The following is a 25,319-nucleotide window of genomic DNA, read 5'->3' on the forward strand; positions in this document are numbered from 1 at the left end:
TTTTAACCTAAATTGCAAAGGAGCAACTAAAAGGTTTATTCCATAATGAAAAGAGAAGAGAGAAAACACAATGTTCCGGCTGTGAAGTCTTCTTCAGGTGTGAGAAAGACACGGCAGACAGCAAAGATTAAATTGCACAGAAGAACAAAAGCTGGGAGAGGAGAGGAGGAGGGAGGGGCAAAGAGGCAGAGAGGCTGCTCAGAAAGTGCAAAGTGGAGAGGGGTGAAGAAAGGTGTGAAGTCAAAACCTGCATGAGAATAGAGAAGATTACTTGAAAACAAGTCAGTCATTGAGAGAAAGGGGGAGGTGTGAACCTAGTTTCAGGATGAGTTTTGTTTCTGTTGTTTTTCTGCAATGGGAGTTGAGAAACCCTTCTCTGTGAACCAAAAGTTTACATAGATTATGTGATCAGCGGTTAGTGGAGTCACCATGGGCATCTCTTCCATTCAAGATAATTTAGGAGCACCTGGGAACAGCCATCCCTATAAAATTATTAATTTCCCTAATTTCCTAATTTGGGCAGAGCGGTGGCTCTGTGGCTAAGGATCTGTGCCTGTGACTGGAAGGTTGTGGGTTCAGATCCCGCGGCTGGCAGAGGAATCCTACTCTGTTGAGCCCCTGAGCAAGGCCCTTCACCCCAACTGCTCCAGGGGCGCCATACAATGGCTGACCCTGTGCTCTGACCCCAAGCTTCTCTCCCTGTCTGTGTCTCCTTGGAGAAAAGCTGGGGTATGTGAAAAGAAGAATTCCTAATGCAAGAAATTGTATAGGGCTAATAAAGAAACATTATTATTATTATTATTATTATAATGTAAATCTAACACATGGAATGTCTTATCACCATTACCAAACATTATGTAAAAGCCCAACACAATAAACTGAAGTCCAATAGTAATATATGGTAAAGTTCCTCCATTGGCCTAAAAATCTTTTTTGTGTATCAAAGGCTTTGGCATCCAAGTTAAGTTTTTTCTTCATCTATAATGTAACAACAAAGATGAAGAAAGACCTTGCAAGTACAGGATGTCCATCTCATCTCTGTGCTCCTCCACATTCCCTCCTGCAAAACGGCTCCCAAAGAATGGTGTTTCCACAAAGGCTCCATACCCAGAATACCCGACTTCATGGCGGGTAATCTCACACCAGACCCCTGTGAGAGGAAGAGACATGGAGAAAAGGAGGAAGAGCAGAATAAGAGTGAAGTGAGAAAGGGTACCAGAACTAGAAAAACTCTTTCATCCCTAAATCCATGCTAATCTCTAAATCCATTTTGAAGGCACTGAGGCCACTCTTGTGTGTCTATTTTTCTAATATTAAATGGTATTATTATTGTTAGTTAATAGATACAATTAATATTCTTGTTGTTTTAATGTAATACCTTGTCCAACTTTTGTTGTAGTTGTTGAGTATATGAAAAATGTACTGAAAATGAGAACTGTGACATCCTGGTTGGAGGTCCATAAAAATTGTTTATACCCTTTATAAAATTAAGGTATATGGTAGTATGCATGGCTAGTTTGAAGGATATGAATCTCTAAGTCCTAAACAGCCCTTGGTTGAATGGAAAAGAAAAATAAATTAAGGAGTTTGGACACAATGGAGGAAATCATCCACCTCAGGTATTTAAGGCAGCCAGCAGCCATATCACCCTGCAACTCACAACTGGCAACCCACTGAAGCTAAGCAGGTGTGAGCCTGGTCAGTACCTGGATGGGAGACCTCCTGGGAAAAACTAAGGTTGCTGCTGGAAGAGGTGTTAGTGGGGCCAGCAGGGGGCGCTCACCCTGCGGTCCATGTGGGTGCTAATGCCCCGGTATAGTGACGGGGACACTATACTGTAAACAGGCGCCGTCCTTCGGATGAGACGTAAAACCGAGGTCCTGACTCTCTGTGGTCATTAAAAATCCCAGGGCGCTTCTCGAAAAGAGTAGGGGTGTAACCCCGGTGTCCTGGCCAAATTTCCCCCCTGGCCTTTACCCCATCATGGCCTCCTAATAATCCCCCTCTATGAATTGGCTACATTACTCTGCTCTCCTCCCCACTGATAGCTGATGTGTGGTGAGCGTTCTGGCGCACTATGGCTGCCGTCGCATCATCCAGGTGGATGCTGCACATTGGTGGTGGTGGAGGGGAGACCCCATTACCTGTAAAGCGCTTTGAGTGGAGTGTCCAGAAAAGCGCTATATAAGTGTAAGCAATTATTATTATTATTATTACTATTATAAGGAGGAGAAGGCACACTGTTATCTTTTATATTGTGTAGCGTGAGAGAAACCAGGAAGGAATTATTGAGTTTTACCAGGAGACAGAAGGATTTATTGGTTTTTAGTTTAAGTTTAAGAGAACAGAAAATAGTTTTAATCGCAAACTAATTGAGGAACACTATTTGGTTGAAGGGAAAACATGGGTAAATAACACTAGAATAAAAAAAATATATTTTTCTTCAGAAAAGTTCAGACTTCATAAAACTCTTATGATTTGTTGGTATAACCTGCCAGGGCTGTTGACTTCATATATTATTTCATAGAGCAAATAATAGTTAACACAGAAAGTAAGGTCCATGGGTTCAATTATCAAAGAAGTTAAACAAGTCCTTCTTTTTTTAATACATATTGGCAGTTTCTTAAAATATAAATTATTTTGGACTGTTAATAGCCTTATAGTTTAGCTCTAATGATCATTTCCTTACCTTTATCAGTAGCAGCTGGTTGGTCATAATTTTTCAGATCAGATTAGGTGCTAGCGATGCGGTCTGTGAACATTTAACATTTACTATAAAATATGTAATACTGTATATGGCCTTTCTGCAGGATTTTAAATAAGATTTATGTTCATCCATCATCATGTATCTTACCTCTATCGTATTCATCCTTCTGTCTCTGCTTCTTGTCCACAACTGCCAAGATGGGGTAAGGGTTGTTCATTTCATCATCGGTTTCCTTAGAAAAATGTTCTTCATCCACCTGGAAAAAATATATTGTAGTGAAGACCCAGCAATGGTACTCCCCAGGTACTCCCACCAGGTTTGGAGGGTCTCTGAGATCTTCAGTGGGGCTCACATAGCTGTATACAATTAGAGATTATCTAAAGGTTAGTTTTCAGCTCTAGTAATTAAAAAAAAATCTAGATTCAGCACTTGCGTTCTCCCTTTAGAGTTACTTGTCCTGAATAGTAAGGTCACATCACCTTAAGCATGAAACATCTGCTAAAGCATCAAATCATAATAAAATATCCCAGAATTTCCTTTAATTTGTTTCTATATCCTTTCCTATTTTATTGTACACACCAATGGTGTGCACTAATGAAAATTAAGTAAAAATAAAAAAGTGAATTTCATTTTTGAGCAAAGATATATTGTAGGGAAATAAAACCTTTAGTAATTACAATTTACCACATTAAACTGTACGCTTTACTCAGAAGCATCAATGAAGAGAGAGAAAGACTTTCAGAAATACACAAATACATGATGACAAAGATGCTAGAAACCCAGGCAGGAAGGACTGCTGACCTGCTTCACCATGTCGTGCACAACTGTAGATGCAAATATATCTGTGATGGAAAAGTTCTCATCCTTTTCTGCCTCCATAATTCTTGCCAATGCTTTTAGACAGTCAAACGAGCCAGTTGTGAGTCTTTGCACCATCTCTTTCTCTGCCTTCTCTAATTCAGAGGACCAGGTCTGGTTGTGGTACAAAGATGTCAAACACCTGCATTCATACATAACAAGAGTAGAGACCAGGAGAAACGTCGGAGCTCAATCCTTATATCTTACAGAATTAGAGCAGAATTAGAAGTTCTGCTGCTTTATGCGAACCTTCAGAATTCATATTGATTCCACAGATCCACCTGGCACAAACCTGGACCCCAGAGCCCAGTCTCTCAGACTCACCAGGTAGATCCTGACACTCCACACAGGTACATGATGGTGTCCAGCAGGTTCTGAGCCCCCAGCTCAGTTAAAGTCCCCATGAGAGCCACCATGGCGCGCAGACCCCCCCCCCAGAGCCCAGCACGGCAATAGAGGGGACACAGTGCTGATTGAGGAAGAGAGAAGCAAGAGAAAGAGCATGATAAAAAACAGTGTGTGAGTCTGACAGATAATTATTAGGCTATTAAATAGTGTAAATGAATTGAAAAGTTACTGAGATATCACAACTGTGTATCGTGTACCCTACTCCACTCAAGTGTGTCCCTTAAAGAGAAGAAGATTCAGAATTATTTAAATTTAACATTCTCCTATTATGTTTCTCTCATGAAAGCATCTAACGTAAATAACAACAGTGCAAGAATCTACTTACCAGCAACAAAAGTGCAACCTGTTATGATATTTGTAATATCACCACTTAGGATCATTAAAACAGCATGAAATATTGTAACTGCATCTTGGCTGTCACCCTCTCCACCAGCGCTATTTAATCACATCAACTCAACTTACAATTTCATGGTTCAAACTGAATTATTTCTTCTTCCATTTACTTATTTTGCTTCATTTCACAAGTCCCTTCCCTATTAAGACCTGTAAGGTGCCTATTTTGCACACAATTCAGAGCCCTGATCCTTGCCTACTGTTATCTCAGACAATGCAGAAGCCTGCAAAATCTTAGTTTTTCATTTGTCTTCCCATACACTTTTTCCCTTTCTGCTCTGCCTCTTTTATTAGACTTTATGTACTCTCCATTTTCCCCAAAGCCTGTCCATTCACCACCCTCTCATCTATTAACTGCATCCATGTAATCTGGAAAGGAGTAACATGCCTGTGGCATTCACAGTAACAATAAACCCCTACGACAAATGCTAACTAGCGTAATGAATTTTCTTATGTCATATCTTTTCACTAACATGACAATGCACCTGCTACAAAATAAAATGTCTTTATTTTCCTAAAAAGGGTTAAAGGGGTGTAACATTTAGGATAATGTTTGGATGCAGGTGGGTTCTGGTGAGGGACTAGGAAGCGTGATAACACAGGTGGATGCAGAAGTGATGATTTTAAGTTGAATAAGTGACTGACAAGACACGATAACACACAGGGGTAAGGAACTAGAGTGGTGCCAAAGAAAAGAAAATAACAAACAAAATGGAGCTGGCTAAGAAAATGAGGGAAAGCTAACCTGACTACAAAAGAAAACCCGAAACACACGGTCTTCGGCGTCTCCTACACCCTTGCTAACTTCCACTGACTACCCAACAACCATCTAAGACAAATGGCACTCACCCGTACTAAACTAGTGTTACCAATACAAAATCTAAGTGTGTAGAATGTACCCAACAACCTAAACTAACCTTATACACAAAAGTTCACACAAAAACACAAATGAACTAGGAATACAAATAAGGGAAAACAAGAGTACTCAACAGGAACAGGGTACAAAAGAACACAAAAGTTGAACATATAATACATTAGGGCAAGGTAATGGCAAAACAAGGATAAACACACAAACAAACAAAAGTACAAAGAAACTAACAGAAACAAAACAACAAAGCCAAAGCTATACAAAAATACACGCAAAGCAAAGCAAAGCAAAGCAAAGCAAAGCAAAGGCCTCTTCCTTCAGAAAACCTCCATGTTATATGCTGAATAAGATGCACTCTGATTGGCTGAGAAGCTGATTGATGATTATGTCATACGGAACAGTGGTGTAATGGTGGGTCAATGGAGGAGGGAGAATAATCAAGGGTCAGCAGTGTGGAACATAACAAAAACACACATAGACCACACACTCGGATGTAACAATGCAGTTTTTTGTATGATGCTTACAGTAACTAACTGTACTTGCATTTTGCAAAATACACTGAATATGTATTTCTGCAACACAAATAAAAAATAATAAAAACCATACCAATTTACAAGGAGTTTCCAGATTACTCAGGGCCTTCTGGATTTGGATTTTTCTCTGCTTAACAGCCTTAGTCTCCCCCTCACAGAGAGTCTGTGAAACCCGTACATATGTCCTGTGGAAGGAGATAAAACGAACATGAAGAATGTGCAACCTTGGCGCTTTCTGTTCCTAAAAATGCAAAAGGAGACATATTAGAAAGAATCTGGGAGAATTTCTAATTTGCTTTGCTGACTGGATCTCACTGTAACTTGAGTGTTAACGTGTTTGTTAATTTCTTTGTGTACTCTTATTAATTTCAAGAAGGTGAATAGGGACTAATACAGTTGTTACCACTTTAAACTTTCAAAAATATTGCTAATATTAATGTTACTCATTTAAAAGTATTTATTTTTCTTGTTTTCAAGTAACAGGCACATTGTTAAAGTCAGTATTTATCTTTTCGTAATATCCTGGGATATAGCACCTTATTTTCTGCCTTATTGGACATCAGCTGGTAGGTTAAAGGATACTGCTAGACGCGCAAGAAGAGGAGGGGGTCAACTGTTGAGGTGTGATCTGCTCAGGACTTTAGGATCTCTTGTTGTTCACCAACACAAATGCTCCACAAGTGTCTTTGGTCAGTGTATCGCATAAACGAGCTACACTGTGGTACAGCAAAGAAAAGGGAAGCTACTCTAACATGTCAATGGGTTCTAATGCATGTTTTGAATGTTTTTATCTGTATATTATATATATTGGCTCTAAAAATATATTGTATTTAAATTTAAATGTTTTAAAAAAGATGTCAGTAGTTTTGAATTACTCTGAAAATAACTTGTGATTGCATACTGTAACCTCTTCAATGTGAGGCATTAGTTATTCATTGGGATAGCCTTGTGTCTGGTTTTGAATCCTAGCCAATGCCCAAGCCTGTGGGGATAATCTTTCTATAATCTTTCTAATCTAACTATAAACTATAGATTTAAGGGATATTAAGGGATAAGGGATTTGGAAATGCACATGGAAATGCATATCAACCAAGGAGAAAACACCTCACTAATCTAACATCTTAGAATCAGTTAATCAGTACATTTATACTCATCACATCCTCATGAGAAAAAAAGAGGAAAGAAAGCAGAAAATAATTCAGAACATATGATTGAAAAGAGGTGTAATTGTTTTTTGTAATTATACACAGAAACGTGTTTCTTATACTGTATCTTAGTACACAGATTAAAGAGCACTTACTTTCCAGTATAGTCTTTTGCTTCCCTCATGCTTGTCTGTAAGATAATTGAAAACAAGAAATCGTAAAAGACCTGTAAGCACTATATCCCTCCGTTTTCTGTACTACTGTTACTGCCCCATTGGGATACATTTGGGATACATTTCTGGAATCACAGAACTACATCTTCTTGCCACTTCAAAATTCCGTTTTTCAAAAAGCACTTCCACAATTATTATTCCATTTCCAAAGCCGTCTATATTGTCTATAGTACTTTTGTGATTCAGTATGTTACTGTTTTTATGTGGCTGTACTTAAATTCCCTCAAGAAATGAAAGGTGATCCAGAATTCAGCAGCACAAACAAAGCAGCAACAGGTCATCAATCAGGCTTGCCCTTGCTCTCATTTTCCCAAGTCTGTAAAATACAGAAGCTTGGCACTTACAATATTTAATATGTGAAACAAATAGTCATAGATGTTGTGCCCGGGAATCAACTTTTTTTTAAATGTTTTTCTGAAGCTTGACACCAGAAAATTACTTTGTTGTGCCAGAGAACAAAGATAACTTGTTATTTCAACGCTACAATAGAAGCTGAAATCACATAACGTTTATAAGTCGGTTCACTGCTGATAATACTGAAGTAAATGATTAAATGAAAATGTAATTTAGAAGAACAATTTCAAAGCATATACATTATATTTAATTGCCATTAATATTTTTAAATCTATATATTTAAGTGTTTTATTGAATGTGTTTTGGCTGGTTATATTAAACAAATTTACAGCACTTAATTTTGACTGAGTTTTTCCAGGTTTTTCCCAATTTAAATATTTTTTCAGTGTGCTATTTCACGAATTATAATTTGCATTTTTGATATTTATACCCACACAGTTTTGGCTACACATTCGCCCCTTGTTTATGACTTGGACTAATGCTACATACCATGCATCATGCACAAAACATTGTTTAGTCTCTTCTTTCTTTAGTAATGATGTTTTTAAGATTGTCTAATATGCATTAATTCAGTAAATACTCAGAAACCTTATCCATGTTGTTTTTTGCTAGTAAGGAATGTTTCCTGGTGGCCTCTTTTAGTGGATCTGTTAAAAAAAGATAATATACTGTTACACTGTCAGCCATTGTTAGTATACAAAACTACAGGAGGCACACATACACACAAAAACAAGACTAATGGCAGCACTAAGGAGAGGCATGAACTGCTTTAAAAATACATTCAAATACTTCTCCATTTCATGACATGTATAATATCAATTAAAACAAGAGCTGCTCATTACAAAATGAGGTTCCTAGCCTTTTTGTTGTTTACAGTGTGCACTGATACTGGGCAATGTATCCTTTAAATTTGAAGTAAAGTCATAAACCATTTAGAAAAAGAGGATGTCATTGTTTTCTTATAAATCAGTGCTATGTACAACATACAGTAGATTATTCCAGTGTATCACGTTTTAGGTAAATCACAGTGTATAAATACCTTAATGCCTTAAAGACTGTGTCAATTACTCCTATAGAAAAACACCAGGCTTGGATTCTGACAAAATGATTTACCATTTCTATCTCAGGAGTTAGATAGAAAAAACCTTAGACGTGTGGCTGCACATCAAATACAGTCTTATATGATAGCCAATGACTTGTTTGAGCCATTTCAGTCTGGTTTCCACTTAAATCATAGCACTGAGACTGCTCTTTTCAGGGTTTTGAATGATTTATTTATTGCCTCAGACTCAGGAGCTACATTATAGAGTAGATATCCTTTCGCTTCTTAATGCTGCTTTTGATACTGTAGCAACACAAAATTATTTAAATTGCTGGCAAACTTTTTTGTCTATCAGTGGTACTGTCCTTAACTGGTTCTGTTCTTAACTGACTGGCAGGCAGCATATTTATAAAATATAATAACAAAAATAATAACAAAAAAATGTGGTTATTATTAAATTAAGAAATGTACCAATGCAACCATTCAAAATGCACGGTACAAACCCGTACCACACGTAATTACCCACAAGTCACTGCGTTGTACTGCGGTATGTGATTGGCTGGCCAAAATGACCGACAGGGGCACTCGTGGTGCATTGGTCATTAGTGAAAAGATTAAATAATTTCATCTCTTAACTGTGCATATTTAATTTGCTTAGAATTGAATATTTATATGGAATTTTACAACTAAAGGGAAATTTTAGTACTGTAGCTGAGCATAAAAAGAAGAGGAGCATAACGCGTCTGATGGTCACAAACAATATTAATTTAGGAACATAAACATATTATGTAAACTGTACATGCCTGGTATTGGTAATTTAAAGAAAAAATACACACTAGTATTCCATTTTCTTCCTAAACAGTTTAAGCATCAAAGTCTTACATGTGGTTATTTTGGAAACGTTTTACATGCTCCTTCGGACTATATTAAGTTTATAAAGTTTGTGAAAAGCTATAATGTTTAAACCTTTTCTGCGAAAACACTCGTTATCATAGTAAACAAAAGCATACTTTTAGAATTTGATTCATAGGGAATATAATATGGAATCACGTATCTAAATAAATTAATTAGCAATATAATTATATTCATGTACTGTAGCTCAAATTATCACAATAATACACTTTCTTTGGATATGTATGCTTCAGTTTCACTCCTTCCCACCTGATTACGTCTGTGGCATGATGGCTTAAGCATGTGCCCTCTATGCCTGGGGTTGGAGGATCTAACCCAGCTGTTGCTATGAGTTTTCCTTTAACAAATACACATTTCTTTGAAAAACTAAAATGGCAAATGTTATGGACACTACTATATATTGACATTTTTTATATTTCAAAATATCACAACTGTTCAAAGCTAAATCATTTATTAATAACAACGAATAATTTGAAGCTGCTACTGCTGTCGTTATTACTGATAATAAATATTATCGACACTATATTGAATTCGTTGGTATTTCTTAATATCACAAAACGCTCAAAGTTAAGTGATAACTACGTGACTACTTTTCAGAATTTAATTATTTAAGCAATAAGGTACGAGAGGCCGTGCTATATCGTGGATTTAGTCACAGTTAAAAGGTGTTGTTAGGCCCAATGTGATACGGAGGGAAACACAAAGATTCTAAGCTGATCACAAGGAAGAAAAATCACCCGTTTTTCGCACGTAAAAAGTGGTTATTAACTATCGAAACCTGTTTTTATAGCTTTTAAAATCATACAATGTCTAAGTTAAGCAGGAACACATCATTATATCTCATTTTTTATTTCTTTTTTAAAAAATAAAAAAATCTTTTGTCCAGTCTAAGGGTGTTTATAATATAATAGAGAGTCCCCATTATCCCCATCTTGATTAAAATCGCATACGCATGTTTAATAAAATGCTTTTATTATTCACAATCTGACAATGCAAGACAGAACTCACATTGAGTTCCGTACATCCACAGTGGTGGACGGTGCACTATTTTGTCAGTAACCTGCTAATCTGCTTAACACCTGTAGAAAACATTATTTTATTTCTGTAAGGAATGCGTGTTAAGTTTACAAAATTAAATTGTTTCAAATGTTTATTAAGAAATACAGTAAAAAGAACTTACAGCTTACACAAAGACTCAAACTACAGTATGGAAAAACATGTGTTATGAAGTTGTGGTGCTCTAGCAGTGCTGTCCTGAGGCTGGCCTCTGCCCAGTGATATAACTTTAATTGAAACAAGATCTAATATCACATATGGAATCTAGTATCTAAAGAAATTATAACAATATTAATTTAAGGATCTAAATACTGTATATGTATTTATATAGCTGGTAGTATTACTGTATTTCACTTTCTTTGTAAACACGTTTTATTAACACCAGAATCGCAGCGGGTGAGAAAGAGATAGAAAAAAGTTAATCCTGTTTTTTTTATGGTCTGTAGCTCAAATCCTGCTTAACTAAAAGTTAGACACAAGAAAGGTATTATTGGACAATGTTGTGATGCTAAAGAAATTAATAACGATATTAATTTAAAGATCTAAATATATTCTAATGTATATGGCCGACATTACAGGTTGTGAGAGCCGGCTTGCCAGCATGGTGACGTCACCGCCTTTCATATGAATCCTTTCATATGGAAACATTTTGACACTGCGCTCAACAATCTCAGGAAGAACATGAAACAGGCTGTAAACAGCCTGTTTTTTGCCTAAAAAAATCACGCCCGACAAAGTGAAGTAACATTAACTAGCAAAGAGAGGACATGATAAAGGAATAAATGACTTGTTTTTTGTTTATTTAAACATGTAATGTCGGCCAAACATGTATGTAAGGTCAGCCATATGGCGTACTGAAGCTGAATGTTTAGCCTTTGTCACTAACGTAACCACTAAATTAAGACATAAATATAGAAATCCCTACATTACAAACTCCAAGCATTTCATTTTGTCTATTGCTACAATATCAACAGCAGTGCAATTACAAGTAACATGTCAAAATGTTTCCAAAATAACCAAAATCTAACGATTTGAGGGTTTTGATAATAACAGAGAAATCATAACAATGAGCCCATGTTGCTTCATGCTATTCATGTTTATCCAACCAAAAGAAGGACAACTAATTCAACATGAAAATACTTTATTTTTTCATTGACAAAAAGTAATGCCACACTCTCTTGTTTAACCTGATTGTTTTGTTTCTGCACAGACTGTTAAACCAGAAGGAAAGAGCGCCTCTTTCTTCGAAGCCTTTCGTTCAATTTATTTTTGGGTGTTTATAATATAATAGAGAGAATAATAGAGAGTTCCCATTACCCCCACCTTGATTAAAATCACAAATGCCTGTTTAATAAAATGCTTTAATTTATTCACAGTCTGACAATGCAAGAAAGAACTCAGAACATTAAGTATATTTATCCTCACCCCAGTGCAAACAAGACAGCTGTGTACATTGTCAGTGATGTTAATATATTTGATTCCATCTGATGCCTCTAAGTTTATTTTTATGGGCTTTGATTATGGTTAAATGATTCAATTGCTCAATGGAAAGTGTTCTCGCGTATTACCAGTACGTCAACTCGTCTCTTATCTGTGAGTGAACGATCAGCCATTTTTATTACAGCAGATCATTTCACAAATCTATTTTGTTTTGTTTGTTGTTTGTTATGTATGTTTTTTGGAAATTAACCTCTGACAGTAGAGGAGACACCGTTCATTTTTAATATTGTGTTAAAAGTCAATTTTATCGTAGAATATTTTGTTAAACTGCATTTGACATTTATTATCTTATATCTTTTTTATACTGAAAATAATAACAGTAATTGTTTTTTTTTCATGTTCTATATTATATCCACATAAAACTTCACTTTTTATGGTATTATTATACCATATAGTTAATATACTGTATATATTTAATATATAATTATATTAAAATATCTTTTTGCTATTATAGAGGAAGAATAGTAAAACTGCATGTATTGTCATTTGTGTGATTATCATACTGTTTGTATCAGTATGATAACTGTCTGTTAAATATTTGTGACAGCTGTTAAGGGCCATGAAAAAACAAATACCTTTTCTGTAACATGAAGTAAGAGTCCCAGAGAAATGAAAATATTACAGTTGTGAGTGGTAGGCCTGGGGAAACAATGTAGCTGTGGATAATTTCAAGAGGGATATCTTCCAGGAGCTTCCAGGAGCTCGGCTTGTGTTTCAGGAAATGTTCTTAGGGCACCATGAAACTCATGGTAGTGTTTAATGCCATTCCCCGTTCCTCTCTGTAGTCACTGTTGGCTGGGTAAGGGGGTGAGTATGATGTGCAGACAGTTGTTTGACAGATAAAATGCATTCCAAGACACTCACACTCACTCAAACAAGCCAAACAACCTTTAATGTGATCTCTGATAAAAGAGCAACATATCCCAAGAATTGGAAGTGTTTTTTTTTTAATTAATTCCATTTAAGTTAGAACCCTATCTTTCACTACATAGGATAAGTGTAGTGCTTATTAAACAGGGAACAAATAATGATTAACTCCATGGTGAAAAGTAGAAAGAAGAAACAATATTTTGGCTGTTGAGGGAACTTCTTGTTCTAATATTTTTTGTAGATTATGAATGAAAGATTAATCTTACCTTGGTATGGTGCTGGTTTTGATTTGGAACCACCCATCTCTGTATTGAAATACAATTATGTGTGTTACATTCAATCAGCATTGATATTGTGACATTTATGATGATCAATCTGTGCTGTATGTGTGTTTAGAATTCAAATTTACATACACAGTTACATGGTTGTTTTGATCGATTTAGAAGAGACATGAATACCATGTTAAGAATTTGGGATAAACACCAGTGCCTAATTAAATAAAACTATAATCCTCATGAAATCTTTCTGAATATCTGCATTCATCTGTATTAATCAAAAGTATACAGAAAATTAAAAGTTTTATTATATGTATAGATTAATAAGAGAGTGAGAGTAACACTTTTGTATAGAACCATTACAGTAATTTCTGACTAACAGTGTTCCATGTAATTTAGCAATTGCATGGTCATTTTGGTGCAAATATTATGATAATTGGTATTGATATTGGTGCTAATATTATTATCATTTCAGTTGAAATAATAATTGAGCAATTAAATCATTGAAACAATAATGCAACTCAGCATTTACATATTTCCACTTGTTCACCTCCCAATTTTTAGTGTAATTCTTGTCTCCTTCCTGTCCTACAAGCCCACCTACACACTATGGGTGCCAGGGCCTTCATTTGCTATACCCTAAAGCTTTGGAATTATATCCCCCCAAAATAAGATATTTAATTAGTTCTGTGTCTGCCCATTTACATTCTTACTGCATTCCAAACCCTAGTTGTAATCGCATTAATTCTGCTCTTTCCTCTCCTTGTGTACTTTTTATATGATTATCAACAACAACAACAAGAACAACAAATAATAATAATTATTATAATAACCTATTGTACTTGTAGATCTCCTTTACAAAGGCATCTCTGTTATTCTGCTGTTGCAATGCAAAACAATTTAAGTACAGCATTAATGCAGAGAGAAGAAATCAATATTAATTATTAGTATTTAATCCTTCTTTTTCTTACCAGTTTCAAAGAAGTGACCTAGTTTGGTGTTCCAGAAAAATCCAAATGATTTAATCTTTGGATGCATAGGACATGTATTTATAGGAAACACAGAGGACCAATCAGGAGATGACAGCTAAAAAAAAACTTAGTTTAAGTTTCACTTACAGTATTGATTGTAGTGTTTAACCATTAAAGGCACTGTACACTGTGCCTCACTGTCACCACAGTCACTAGCTTTGGAGACGCTTTAATAGTCTGTCCATTTCCAGGTCTGAAGTTTTTGCTTCATTTCATATTTCATCCAGTTTATGTGTAACAATTTTTCCTTTCTTACAGTCTTTCAGTGTTCCTAAATTTAATCCACTTTTCAGCCCTGACAAGGCCCACCCACAATGCGTTTTATGCACACATTGTTGTATGATGGGGGTCATGCTAGCTATACCAATGTGGATTATGATACAGCTTTTTAACACTCTGTAACACATACAGAACCGGGCACTCAGAACACACAGTATTTCTTCCAATTACCTTAAAAATAATGTGTCGCATTGCGTTATGTAATTTACTGCCCAAAGATAATAGATACTGTAGGTAGCACTTGTGATGCATTAGATATTAGTGAAACCATTGCTTCATTTAATCTGTTTCTCTCTGTGTATGCTTCAACCAAGTTAATATGGAATATTAATATGGAATTTTACAAGTAAAAGAAAAGTTTGGTAGCGGAAAATAAAATCAGAAGTATGACGTCATATATACCTAATGGACCTAGGTTAGATGGTAGTGGTCGCTAAATATAAAAAACAAAGCAAAGTACACAACAATATTCCACTTTCTTCATATATATTTTATGCACCAAAGTCTTTAACTCAATAATTTACAGTGGGTATTTTGGGAAATGTGCTTAATGTGCTTCTGCTAACTTTAAAATAATAAACTTAAAATTTATTTTAAAACGTATTTTTTAATTGATCATTTATTTTCAAATTAATATGTATATTGCATATGAAAAGTTATAATGTTTATCCTTTTAGAAGGATATTACATAATAAGAACATTGTATTTGTTGTAAATTGTAAAAAAAAGCTCTATTGATTTAGTACCACTTGATCTAGAATATAAATCATGTAACAAAATACATTTTGGCAGCTAAAAATATCACTTCTGGATTTTTTGGAAACATTTTAATGTTTGTTTATCTATCAGTAAACATGAGGACAAACAGACTACATGAAGGCTACCTGGTAAGTGTCTTCAATACATCTAGAGAGCTGTGCAGGCTGAAGAGCCCCCAGTGAGGCTGTGAGGTTGTTTAGTGTATTTTCTGCAGTTACTCACTTTTACTCAGTCAGAAGTCTCTTGCTAAGACAAACCTGGAACTGGAGGTGGCCTTAGAGGTCAGTGGTGGTGGGATAACAAAAGAAATTTGACAATCCCTGACCACTTATAAGGAACTCCTTTTCACAGCCAATGCACCCAGCAGAGACTTGAGGCAAATTTAGATACCTATTTTTCATAGATTTCCTTTTAATACCCAAGATAGACTATGTGGTTCTCACAATTTGTCATCTGTTTTAGAGAATAGTGTGTTTGGTTTTTTTGTGAGAAAAAGTTAAAAACAACATTAAAATAAAAATGGGTCAAGGGAGTATGTATTAGCATTCATTTCCCAGCAGCCTTTCTAAAACATTGCCAGGAGTTAGTAGGAAGCAGTTAAATTGCATGAGAGGAGTCTTTATCTTGTAAACAGGACAACAGATCAACACAAGGGGAATTAAGGGAGAAACATTATAGTGACCGACTATAATAAGGGGGAAACAACATAGTGAACAATTATTAAGGAGAGAAAGAATGGGTGCTTGGGCACCAGGTGTCGAGGGCTATGTTATGAAGAGTCTTTCAGGACCCTATGCAGACAACAAAATCTGGAAGGGAGTGAACAGACACAGGGAGGGGACGAGGAACAGGGCTGGTAGACGAACGGGGGGGGCGTGACAAAGGTGCTCCGAGGGGCGTGGTCCAGGTGAACTGTCCAAAAAGGGAGTCCGAAGGGAAGTCGTTCAGGTAGATGTCCAGAGCCAGGTGATCGATCCAAGATGAACTAGACAAAGATAAAAGTCGGAGCAGGATCCGGCGAGGGGTTGTAGACAGACGAGAAAAAGTTACAAACCGGAGCAGGATCTGGCGAAGGGTCGGGGGGAAAAAGGGGGAACAGAACCAGACGCTCCAGGTCCCGGACTCGGCTGGTTCAGGACACCTAGGAGGCGAATGCCACCCGACCCGCGGACGTAGGGCGACTCGGTGGTAGGCGAGCCTCCGGCATCCGTGTTCCAATTCAGAGCCCGGAACAGAGTGAGTGTCTGGCTTTTGTAGGAAGGCTGGAACAGGGAGCAGGTGCACAAAATCAACTAAAATGTGAATGAGCCGAAACGCCCCTAAGGGGGAGGGACTACAATTGTGACAGGTTATGTAGATAGTGGTTTCATTAATGGGCCAGTGACATCTTAGTGCTGATTCAGATTCATGCAATGTCCTTTCTGTTTTCTGCCCTGTTCAAGGTTGCTCTTAGCATAAGTGCCAGGCAATTGTCACTCCATTGAGGGGTAATGTGTGGGGTTGCAAATAGGTTTGATTGGATCTGTGATCAAGGGGGGCCTTATGGAAGGACAGTGCACAATTGATCAATGCATTATTACACCGGCCATCTGTGTACAATCAGCCAACACAAAGCTTCACCCCCCTGGGAGAGAGTTAGAAGTCTTTGTGAAGGGTTTAAAAGCCCCGGTGAAGACAGAACTGTGGTCTCTTGTGGAGAAGGAGGGCTTGTGAGACACACTGCTGCAGTTGGACACAGGAGAGGACTCAGACACCAGGGACTGGGAGCAGCAGAGGATGACCTCAGCATCGTCTTTCTCCCTCCTCTACCTAAAACTCTGAGACAAACAGGATAGAGGAGAATACCAGGAAAGTATTGTTCAGGACAGTCATTCAAGTCACTAATCAAAGTGTATTTTCTGGCATCATGTTTATTTATTTTTAAATATACATTTTTGAAGCCCCTATGAATAAAACATTTTAATAATCAAAACCTACAATAAAATGTTTTTCTAATTACTATTTATGCAAAATTACTAATAATTCTGTGTACTGTACTGTATGTAATGAAAAAAATGATAATTCTGTATGATACAGTCTAATGATATACAGTGCAGGATCTTATTGAGAGTTGTGTGTAATCGTTGTATTTGATATAATTGTCACTAGTACAGAATGTTTACAGTATGATTAGGATAGGAAAGAATTAATGGGTAAATAAACCTTCAATACTGTGCTGATTTCCTGTTACAACATGCAGCTATGGTGCTTTAATGATTCAATCCACCAACTGGCAGTTTTACAGAGCAGTTCAAGACGGTAGCTCCATCAGCATCCGTAGGCTGCAAAGGAACAAGTAAAGGTTTATTTCATACTGCAAAGAGAAGAAAAGAAACACAACGTTTTGGCTGTGGAGCCTTCTTCGGGTAAAAGCCAAAACATTGTATTTATTTTCTTCTCTTTTCAGCGTTTTGCAGAGTAGTGCAGTTCTGAGTCAAGTTATTAAAAAATAATACAATTAAAATAACATACTTCCTACTGCAGTATACTGCCTGACTCCTTGCACATTCTAAATGGCTGCATCTGTACACCTCATTGTTTTACTGTCACTGCTCAGCCTGATTCTTTTTCACTTTAATGTTTCATTTCCTGGAAACAGCTTGTTTTCTTTTTTAGTGTAATCTACAAGGGCTGATTCTGTTGTTTCAGCTTTATTGAAAATCACAGTGTTCTTCATGAAAGTTATTACATTTTATCTAATTTTTAAGTGTTTAGGCTTTAGAAAACTGAAATACAGAAGCCTTTTGAGCTTGGTAATGTAAAGTTTTTTAATAAAAAAGCTAATAAAAACAACATCCATTCTAAAGTAGGGGGAGAACTGTGCGAAATGTTAGCTGTTCTACAGATGTGGTGGAGGAGAAGCTCTCCATAATATCTATAAGACACCCAGCCATTGTGAGCTAGAAAAACATTTTATAGGTTGTCAATTATATCATTATATAGTCGATGAGCTTAGTAGTGAATAATATCTGAGTACTTTTATACACTAAGAATTCTGAGCACTGTACGTAATTAAAAAAATATATTTTGTTTTATACAGTACTGTGACTTACAGTATCATATTTATAGTTGCGTGAAAGCATTGTATTAAATGTAATTGCCACTAGTACAGTGTACTGTAAGAAAGTGCCTTTCCATCTACATTGTGAGAGACGAATAAAGATGTTTTACAATTTCAAGGACCATGTCAGTACACTGTACACTGAAGCCACTTTATTTCTCTCTCATGAAGAAATTTACACAGACCTTTATGAGTGTGTCCTTTCAAGTAGGTTCAAAGATTCCTATATGAGAAAGACATCAGAAGTCAAGTTTATCCTTCAAAGTTTTCATATTCTCTAGCACTCGTAATCAATGTAAATGTTTCTAATCCTTCTGTTCAATTTCAGATTACTGTTTTTTATGTTTCCACTTGAATTCATCCACCAGATTTCTTCTCTTGACTCATTTCATCTTCTGTTTTTAGGAATTAATCTCAATCAATCTATCAATCAATCAATCAAAGTTGATTTATCAAATGCACAACAATACAGCATGCAGCAGTAGTTGCTGGCAATTAAATGTCTTTTCTGCGAGCTCACTGGGGGGGATAAAAATCACAAAATTAAAGGTTACATAATAATATATAATAATGCAATAGAAATTGACTAAAATAAACTCAGACAAAACTCAATATAAACAGAGCTGCTATGTGTCCAGGGTGTATGCAATACATTATGTCTAAGTAGTGCAGTATGCTGAATACAATGACAACTGTATGTCCGTGTATCCATTACAGGTGATTTGCTAAAGGAGCTGCAGGTTGGCTGTTTAGCAGTCTTATTGCTTGGAGGTAGAAGCTGTTCCGTAATCTGTTGGACTTTGACCGAATGCTTTAGTACCGTTTACCATTTAATCTCAACTTGATCCTTTGCTGCTTCCCCACTCTAAGGTGATCACCAGTATTTAGTTCAGCAGTTTTACTGTTTACTGTTTTCACCTGTTTACTGTATCTATTGAATAATTCAGTAAATTGTAGTAACTCAGTAGTGATCTGCTAAATACTGTATATCAATTCCTCTGCAACACAGAAACCAAACTAGGACACAGTAGGTAATACATCACAAGAAATGCTCTATATTGGTGTACATGAATGATATATTTAGTTACAAGAGGAATAAGCAATAACATTTTATATTTAAATATGTTGTGAATGTACCTCATGTGAATGTAGCAAAGCTCTTCCTAAATAAAATGTGTTGCCATATTGACAAATACAGAAATTCAGTTTAAGATTAATAGTAACACATCAACCTTACTGAATGCAATCATTAAAAATAAAATGCAAACTAAATTTATATTAAAATTATCTGTATGTATAAACTGAGTGAAAACATATCCACCACAAATTTGACTATTCTGTATAAACTAAAATATAATTAATATTGCTATTTTGAGACTAACACAAAAAACATCTTCTTCACGTACAGCACTAAGCATAACACACAGCAAATATATCACTATTTAAAAAATTAAGGTGTTTTGCACAAGAAAAAATACATTTCATGCTTTGAGAAAATATACAGAAGTTATGTGGTACTTCAGCTAGTTATATTACCCATATAAAAATAAGAAAATGAAAGAAAGTCCATTACATTAGCTTACCTCATTGCACCAACAAGGACCTTTTATCATGCACTACTGTACAACAGCCAGTGGTGGTTGAATATGCTGAATGTTACCCTTAATCTCCATTTGAATATGAGAAAATTATTTTAGGAGACAAGAAAAGAGGAAAAGAAGAGTTGAGGTCATGTAACTGTGATGCACTGTACTAATTGACTGGTCAGGTGTAGTAGAGCTGATTATCAGTGTAAGAAAACATTAGTTTTGCCTATTCGACTTTTTAGAATACACATACAGAGCATATAGAACATTGTGTATTTAGATTTTTAGTAGGATGTTCATCACCTTGCTCACAAAAGATTAATTCTTGATGTACAAACTGTAGGCAGTCAGTGAAAAACATGTTTTTGGAATGATGCACTGTACATAAACTAGCCAACACTGTAGAAGCAGCAACAGCAGGTATAAAGCAGACAAGAGCAGAGCTTTATATATACTGTATATTAATAATATAAAGCATAACAACAAAATGGGAAACTCTGAACTACAGCAGATTAGTTGTTTTGTAATAAAACATAGACATGTGTGCTGAAGCATCTTTTAGATCTTTCAGTCAGTGCAATGAAGTAATTAAAAAGGCAGACAGAATCGTAGGATACTGTGACAGGATGTAGGGCCGGGTCATAAAGGGAATATATTTCAAGAATTCTGAGAAGTTTCTAATCACTCTAACCTTATCTGTTGGGTTTTCTAGCTTCTTCTGCCTGGTTCCAATAAAAATAGAAAAAGTAACTCAGCGTAGCTGGGTAATGACTCTCAGCTGTTTTTCACCTATAAAAGAGTGTGCTAAGTACAGCCTTTTGTTTTGTTCATGATCTTGAAGCAAGATTAGAGGACAAATTAAGATTTTTTTTTAATTGAAAATTAATTAAGATTCTATAGGAGGGGTAGTTAAGGATTTTTGTATGCAGATTTTGAAAACTTGAAAAATTAATTCTATGATGCACTTATTGAATACTGGGAGAACATTTGTGTAGCTTGTTTTTCTCGTGGTAGAAAGTCCCACCCAGTAGTGAATTAACATCCCTAACTATCACAATATACTGTGTGCAGTGTAGAATTCAAATCAAGAATTGTGTAGCAGAAAAAAGTTGATTGTCACCATTCCAGTGTTATTTCTGCGCCCTATGACTGATGATTTGCATTTTTTGTGATCAGTTTAAGGACTGTGGGAATACCATGATCTGTAACTGGCTAATTTTTCTGTCATCATGCAGCCCCGGTGAGATTGTAACCTAAAGTTTCACTATTCAGAGAACCTTAGTTTTGATGTAACCTTATCTCCTCTGAGATTATTTATTCTTGTAGGTGAGGGATCAAACATTTATTTCTCTTATTTCAATAGTTTGCTTTTACTGTGTAAATAATTTACTAACATCATTTTACTAACCATCCTGCTAGAATAATGAAAAATGACTAACTGCAATTTAAGTGTGAGCTGCTATGTGCCTGAAACATGAGGGCAGAGCCAGTTTCAGGCAGCCTGACCAGAACTGAGAGTGCCCGATATCTTTAAGCCATGATTAACAAAATCTAGAAGTACATAATGTCATCTTAAACAATAATTAAAAGGCACCCAAGAATATTCTTACAGTTTATCACGTACCAAGGCTAGCAGCCTTGGCTTTACACCATATATGGCATGGAATTGTACTGAAACTGTTTTGGGTGGGTTTTCTGTTTGTGATCATAAAAAAGCATTCTTTTGTATCAATAAGTTGAGTCAGTACTTCATCGGCTTTGGTTCCCGTATGCATACGTAATAAAGTAATACCTGCTTCATACACAACCAGATCGTGTCTCCTTTGTTGGACACAACAATCTTATAAGAACCTGCTAATACGGAGACCCAGGACTTTTCCTTTGACCTAATCTTCTCTTTTTCTACTTCAGTGCAAAACTTTTTGGGGTTCAAACCATTTGATTGCAAATATCCAGGCTCACAGCACTATACACTGCACTATAAAAGTACAATCATCTGTACTTTTGAAATACTTGTTCCTAACTAAACCTTAACCTCCTCTGAGGATAATAATTGCTTACACTTATATAGCGCTTTTTCTGTACACTCCACTCAAAGCGCTTTACAGGTAATGGGGATCCCCTCTACCACCACCAATGTGAAACATCTACCTGGATGATGCGACGGCAGCCATAGTGCACCAGAACGCTCACCACACATCAGCTATCAGTGGGGAGGAGAGCAATGCTTGTTAATAAGACAGAATTAAGCTTTCCCCATCTCACCCTCCATCTCTGTGGTGCAGCCACAGAGAAAGTATTCATGCAGGCTGATTTAAGATGTTTTCTTTTGATAAGGAACAGCTCCCAGATGGGGATGCACTTAGCTAAGCCTGGCTATCATGATCAATGGTCATCCATTGGCGCCTATCAGTCTAGGGAGTGCCGAATGAACATCTGGACTGCATTCCCAAGTGTCAAGAGTAAGTGACTTATATCTCACCTTGATCAACCAATCAGGGACTGGCAGGGCGTGGTAATACCACGTGGGTCTCCAATGCCCGCCAAACTCTCAACCAATCAGCACACATCTGTGTCTTGGTCAAAAAGGGAGTGCAAGCTCAGATCGGGGCTCTCCTTGGCCATTTTCGCGCATCCTCAGAGACAATCACGTGACAACTGCAAAGGGACTTAGACTTTGTTCTAAGCGCAAGGCCGAGGATCCCGTACGTACTCAGAATTCTACCAACGTGAATGCTCCGCTTGATCAACGGCAGCCTACAGTTGGACCCTCGTCGACAACCTGAATAGCTTATTCAGAAGCAGCGCTGGACCGGGAACGAAACAGCTTCTTCCCAGGCAAAAGAGTGACTTGTGAGGACTCGCGGTCACACTCTGTGATAGAGACTTTCTACTAGCCAGCCAGACTGCTGGTAGATCCCCTCGGAGCAACGACTGCCCTGCACCCCGCAGTCAGATTCCTCCGCCTGTCCTACTCCGAGCTGCACCTTGACTGGTTGGCCGGTAGCCAGAGGATGGCGGGACAACGCCCATTGGACATCTGCTGGAACAGAGGCTGCAACAGAGCCTGTCAGCTGGTTTGGTGTTTGTGCCGGGAAATTCCAAATCCATACACAGTGGATAAGTAAACCCCATGTTCTACATTGCGTCTCGAGAATTCAATTGTACCTCAACATAAGTTGTTATCAATTTAATTCATGAGTAATGTATTTACTTACGAGTTTAGAGTAACAGTGGGTAATAACACTGATTAGCGATTTGGTAACCGAACGATATATATTGACATATATTCTCTATTGTATCTCTTTGTGTTTGCATCTCTTCGAGATTATATACCTTGTACATTGATAACCCTCACAGTAAATTCTGCCGCTCGTATCCAGGCAGACTAGTATATGTTTGGTGCACAATTTATATTAATAAATGTAACTCGTGTATTGAACCCGTGTGTGTGCGTTGTTAGTTGCCCCAACGAACAACCTCGTGAGTACTGCTACAATTAATAATTGTCTCAGTAAACCCATCAAACCACTACAAGAGTAATGAAGCCAATTCATAGAGTGGGATTATTAGGAGGCCATGATTGGTAAGGGCCAATTGGAAATAAGCAACCTTAGTTTTTCCCAGGAGGTCTCCCATCCAGGTACTGACCAGGCTCATACCTGCTTAGCTTCAGTGGGTTGCCAGTTGTGAGTTGCAGGGTGATATGGCTACAACTAGGATAGGTGTTACAGATCCCTTTCTTGAATCACAGCTACTCAATGACAAAGAGCGCTTTAATATTTTTAGTGACCATGTTACGTCCCAGTGTGTGTTCTGTGTGTGTTTTTTTCTATGTTCCACACTGCTGACCCTTGATTGTTCTCCCTTCCCCATTGGCCAACCATCACACCACTGTTTCAATATGATGTCATCATCAATCAGCCCTCAGCCAATCAGAACTCATTTTATTCACTATATAACATGGAGGCTTTCAGGAAGAAAAGGCCTTTTGTTTGACTTCGGTCCTGTTTGGTTCTGGTTATCGCTTCGTTTCGCTTCTGGTTACTGCTTCTGCTTCGTTTGTTGGTTTGTTTTGCTTTGTGTGTGTATTTTCGTATAGCTTTGTTGTTTTGTTGGTTTTCTGTTAGTTTCTTTGTACTTTTGTTTGCTTGTGTGTTCATCCTTGTTTTGCCATTTCCTTGCCCTAATGTGTTACATGTTCAACCTTTGTGTTCCTTTGTACCCTGTTCCTATTGATTACTCTTGTTTTCCCTTATTTGTCTTCCTGGTTCACTTGTGTTTTTGTGTGAACTTTTGTATATAAGGTTAGTTTAGGTTGTTGGGTACACTTTACACACTTAGTTGATCTTGTATTAGTACACTAGTTTAATACGGGTGAGTGCCATTTGTCTTGTATGGTTTTGGGTAGTCAGTGCAGGTTAGCTAGGGTGTTGAAGACGCTGAAGACCCTGTGTTTCGGGTTTTCTTTTGTAGTCAGATTAGCTTTTCCTCACTGTCCTAGCCAGCTCCATTTTGTTTATTTTCTTTTCTTTGGCACCAATCTAGTTCCTTACCCTTATCACGCTTCCTAGTCCCTCACCGAAACCCACCTGCTTCCAAAAGATTTATCCTAAATGTTACACCCCTTTACCCCTAGACACTTGGGGTCATAACAGACCATTTTCAGGAGAGTTCCCTTGCAACAGCCTTCACACTGCTCAAAGACATAATGATCCTTAGCCCTTTTGCTCACAGACAGCTTTGGGATCCTGATAGATACCTTCATTTCTTGACTATCTTAGGGTTGCCTGTTTAAATACCGGAAGCAGGTAACCTACAAGTGGTATGTTTCTTTTATAGAAAAAAACAAACACTTTATTTAAAAGGGAAACTCAAACTATATATCCTTTATATCCTTGTCAGGTTTGTATACTATTCAGTACACAGTACACAGGGGAGTTCCACCTGTCCTAAATTCAATTTATGTCCTTTAGAACTGCTTTCGTACAGCCATGTTTTCATTTTGAGTCTCCATTTATGTCCCTCTTCCCAGCCTTAGGTCTAGTAGTGGCTGTTTTCCTTTGTCTTTAGCCTCAGGTATTACTGTACTCTGTTTCCTTCTATCAGATAAATCAGAATAACAGCTACAACACGAAGCAGTTGAGTGTGGCAACCTTCTATCACTGCACAGGTCTTTCTCAGCTTCAGTTGCACCTGCTACCAACTCATTTCTTAATTTACATAGGCTGGAACGAGGCCCACAGCTATTCCATTTTCCTGCAATTGTCTGTTGACATCAGGATGCATGCTAGCATTCTCTCATGGCCATCTTAGTGCAGGAGAAAAATATCTACAAAATGTTATGACGTATAGTATCAGAAAAAATATCTTCCTTCTAGAAAGGTGCTGTTCACAGCATCACACTATG

At 37.0% G+C, this 25,319-nt stretch overlaps 1 protein-coding gene across 5 annotated transcripts in view; it reads right to left on the reverse strand.

The window, feature by feature from the left end:
* LOC138223915 (cytosolic phospholipase A2 gamma-like) overlaps window positions 1–14,167 on the reverse strand; it is a 28,017-nt gene extending 13,850 nt beyond the window's left edge. The window contains exons 1-9 of one of the 5 annotated variants that reach the window (XM_069180106.1): window positions 14,126–14,167; window positions 13,146–13,184; window positions 8,088–8,146; window positions 7,068–7,102; window positions 5,841–5,952; window positions 3,890–4,034; window positions 3,509–3,707; window positions 2,855–2,963; window positions 1,010–1,150 (exon numbers count right to left, since the gene is read on the reverse strand). In XM_069180106.1, the coding sequence (XP_069036207.1) occupies window positions 1,010–1,150; window positions 2,855–2,963; window positions 3,509–3,707; window positions 3,890–3,981 (541 nt within the window). In that variant the 5' untranslated portion in view covers window positions 3,982–4,034; window positions 5,841–5,952; window positions 7,068–7,102; ... (1 more) ...; window positions 13,146–13,184; window positions 14,126–14,167. Of the gene's footprint in view, window positions 1–1,009; window positions 1,151–2,854; window positions 2,964–3,508; window positions 3,708–3,889; window positions 4,035–5,840; window positions 5,953–7,067; window positions 7,103–7,933; window positions 8,050–8,087; window positions 8,147–12,584; window positions 12,690–13,145; window positions 13,185–14,125 lie in introns of those variants that run through there. The other 4 variants (XM_069180105.1, XM_069180109.1, XM_069180108.1 and 1 more) reach the window with 4 other exon arrangements.
* Between the last annotated feature and the right edge of the window lie 11,152 nt (window positions 14,168–25,319).

The sequence above is a fragment of the Lepisosteus oculatus genome, chromosome 18, assembly GCF_040954835.1.
Source record: "Lepisosteus oculatus isolate fLepOcu1 chromosome 18, fLepOcu1.hap2, whole genome shotgun sequence".
Lineage (NCBI taxonomy): Eukaryota > Metazoa > Chordata > Actinopteri > Semionotiformes > Lepisosteidae > Lepisosteus > Lepisosteus oculatus.